The sequence below is a fragment of the Mus caroli genome, chromosome 6 (assembly GCF_900094665.2).
Source record: "Mus caroli chromosome 6, CAROLI_EIJ_v1.1, whole genome shotgun sequence".
NCBI lineage: Eukaryota > Metazoa > Chordata > Mammalia > Rodentia > Muridae > Mus > Mus caroli.
Window position 1 is genome coordinate 115562558 of NC_034575.1, and position 2109 is coordinate 115564666.

At 51.2% G+C, this 2109-nt stretch overlaps 1 protein-coding gene across 1 annotated transcript in view; it reads right to left on the bottom strand.

The window, feature by feature from the left end:
- Window positions 1-386: 386 nt before the first annotated feature.
- Window positions 387-2109, bottom strand: part of Hdhd5 (haloacid dehalogenase like hydrolase domain containing 5) — a 21100-nt gene continuing 19377 nt past the window's right edge. Inside the window, exons 4-5 of the mRNA XM_029478252.1 lie at window positions 1486-1692; window positions 387-1317 (exon numbers count right to left, since the gene is read on the bottom strand). Coding sequence (XP_029334112.1) covers window positions 990-1317; window positions 1486-1692 — 535 coding nt within the window. The 3' untranslated portion in view covers window positions 387-989. The remainder of the gene's footprint in view (window positions 1318-1485; window positions 1693-2109) is intronic.

Genomic DNA, 2109 nt, shown 5'->3' on the forward strand with positions numbered 1-2109 from the left:
CCTAGTAAAAGGACCTCCAACATTGGGGGCAGGGGTGGAGTGGGTGGGCGAGCCTTTAACATATGGGCCTCTGAAAGGCAATCAACATCTAAACTATAGCAGCAGGAAATTTGACAAATGCCAAGGCTGGGGAAAAGCCAAGGGGAAGCTGGAGTAGGACTCCTCTTTAGGGACGCAATGTAAATAGTGCTGACTAGGCATTACTNGACAGAGCCCCACCTGGGAATGGGAGGACAAACAGCAGGAGAAGGTGACGCCTGCCATATTTAGGGAATGAAATGCCACAAACCCTTCAACTCACGAAGAGTACCCTATGTACCACTCTCCCAAGCCTCCCCTCACAGGGCTTCTAGTACATTCCACACAAATTCTCACAAGACACAATGTAACAAATATTAGGATAGTTTTTAATTAAAAAAAAAAAAAGCCCCCAAGTGTCTGGGCAACACTCTAAAATACAGTAAACACTATGGAGAGTGCCAGCCACACCTTCCTTCAGTGTGACCAAAGGCTCTCCACAAGTTTCCACATGACGTTGCACTGTGCGGTTTTTAAAGTCCTGACTGAGGCAGGTGTGATGGCACCCACCTATGATGCCAGCACTGGAGAGGCAGAGGCAGGCAGATCTGAGTTTCAGGACAGCCTGGGCTACACAGTGAGTTCCAGGACAGCAGGAACTACAATAGTGAGACGCTGTCTGGAAAAAGAAGGCCCTCACTGAGAGGATGACACTGAGGCACAGAGGTAAAGGGACCAGCATGAGGTCAGACTGCAAGAGACAGAATCCATCCAGATCCNTCCCTTCTCCTGAGATGCTGCCCCAAGGGCTTTCTGTAGCTACTGAAGCTGCAGTCTTCTCTGTCCCAGGAAGTAATGGCAAGAAGCCAGGCTTGGATTTGATGCCTGTGACGCAGACCTCAGCCGGGCACACAGGATCCCCTGAGCGCATGTTCCAACAGCCCCTGTGCCTCTGCTGTACCTCCTTCCCCTCAAGCCCAACCCTCCTGGTGGAAAACCAGCTGCACAGCTTCGTTTACATCATGAACAATGTGGGAGGCCTCTAGGAGCCCTGGACTGAAGCTGAAGTCTCGGTGCCCGTGGAATGGAAGCTCTTCCCTTCCAGGAGGAGGCACTTGGGAGCCTGGGTCCTGAGAACTGTATATGCCAGTGCATACCAGGATGGAAGCACAACTCTGCACTGCTGAAGGCCGCTGCTTCCGTTGCCCACCAGTCTGCTGTTCCTCCTCTCCACGACTGGCCATTTGCAGGTACTGATGGAATAGGTTGGCACCATAGACATCAGACATAGGGTTATCACTGGCAGGGCAGCAATACCGGAGGGCAGAGAAGAAAAAAACCCAAGTTTAATGTNTCAAAGCTANCAGAACAGCCTGGAGGTGGTGTGACTCAGCTTCAGGGAAGCCTGGGTGGTGTGGGCAGAGGGAAAGAAAAGAAGCTATGATAATGGAGAGGTAATGGACTTACCCTATAGCATACAGCTTCCTGATGGGGGCGGCCCAGCCCCGCCTCTCAGCCTGCTGCCTGATCACGTCCTCTGCATACTGGTAAGTAAGGATGCTGGGTTTGCCCATCAGACCCTCNTATTTCAGCTCATTGCCTGTTATTTTCCGGTAGATGGTTTCCAGGCATAGCAGAAAGGTGCCATGACCAAACCTGCCCAAGAAGAGATCTCAGCAACTTAGCCTTGAGGCCATCTGCCACTCTCTAAGCTGTCTCCAGGAAACCGACCTGTATCCCTTCCCTAGAGTCATTCACATGAAGAAANTGAGGCAAGAGCAGGCAGTTTCCCCAGGGTAGCAAAACTAGGGTNAAAACCCTGAAAGGCTCACTCCCAAAACATTGTATTTTGGGTTTTAAAAAATTAATATTATGTACCTACATGTGCCACAGTGAGCATATGGTGGTCAGAGGACAACTTTCTGGAGTCAGTCTCTCGGGTCCCAAGGCTCAAACTCAGGTCATCTGCTTGATAGCAGGCCATCGTAGCTGGCCCCCAAACCCTAACACTGGTGCTCCACAACTGTTGGCTGCCGAGTGTGCTCACTGCCTCCCCTGCAGCTAGGTGTGGCCACTTGTCTATACAGTACA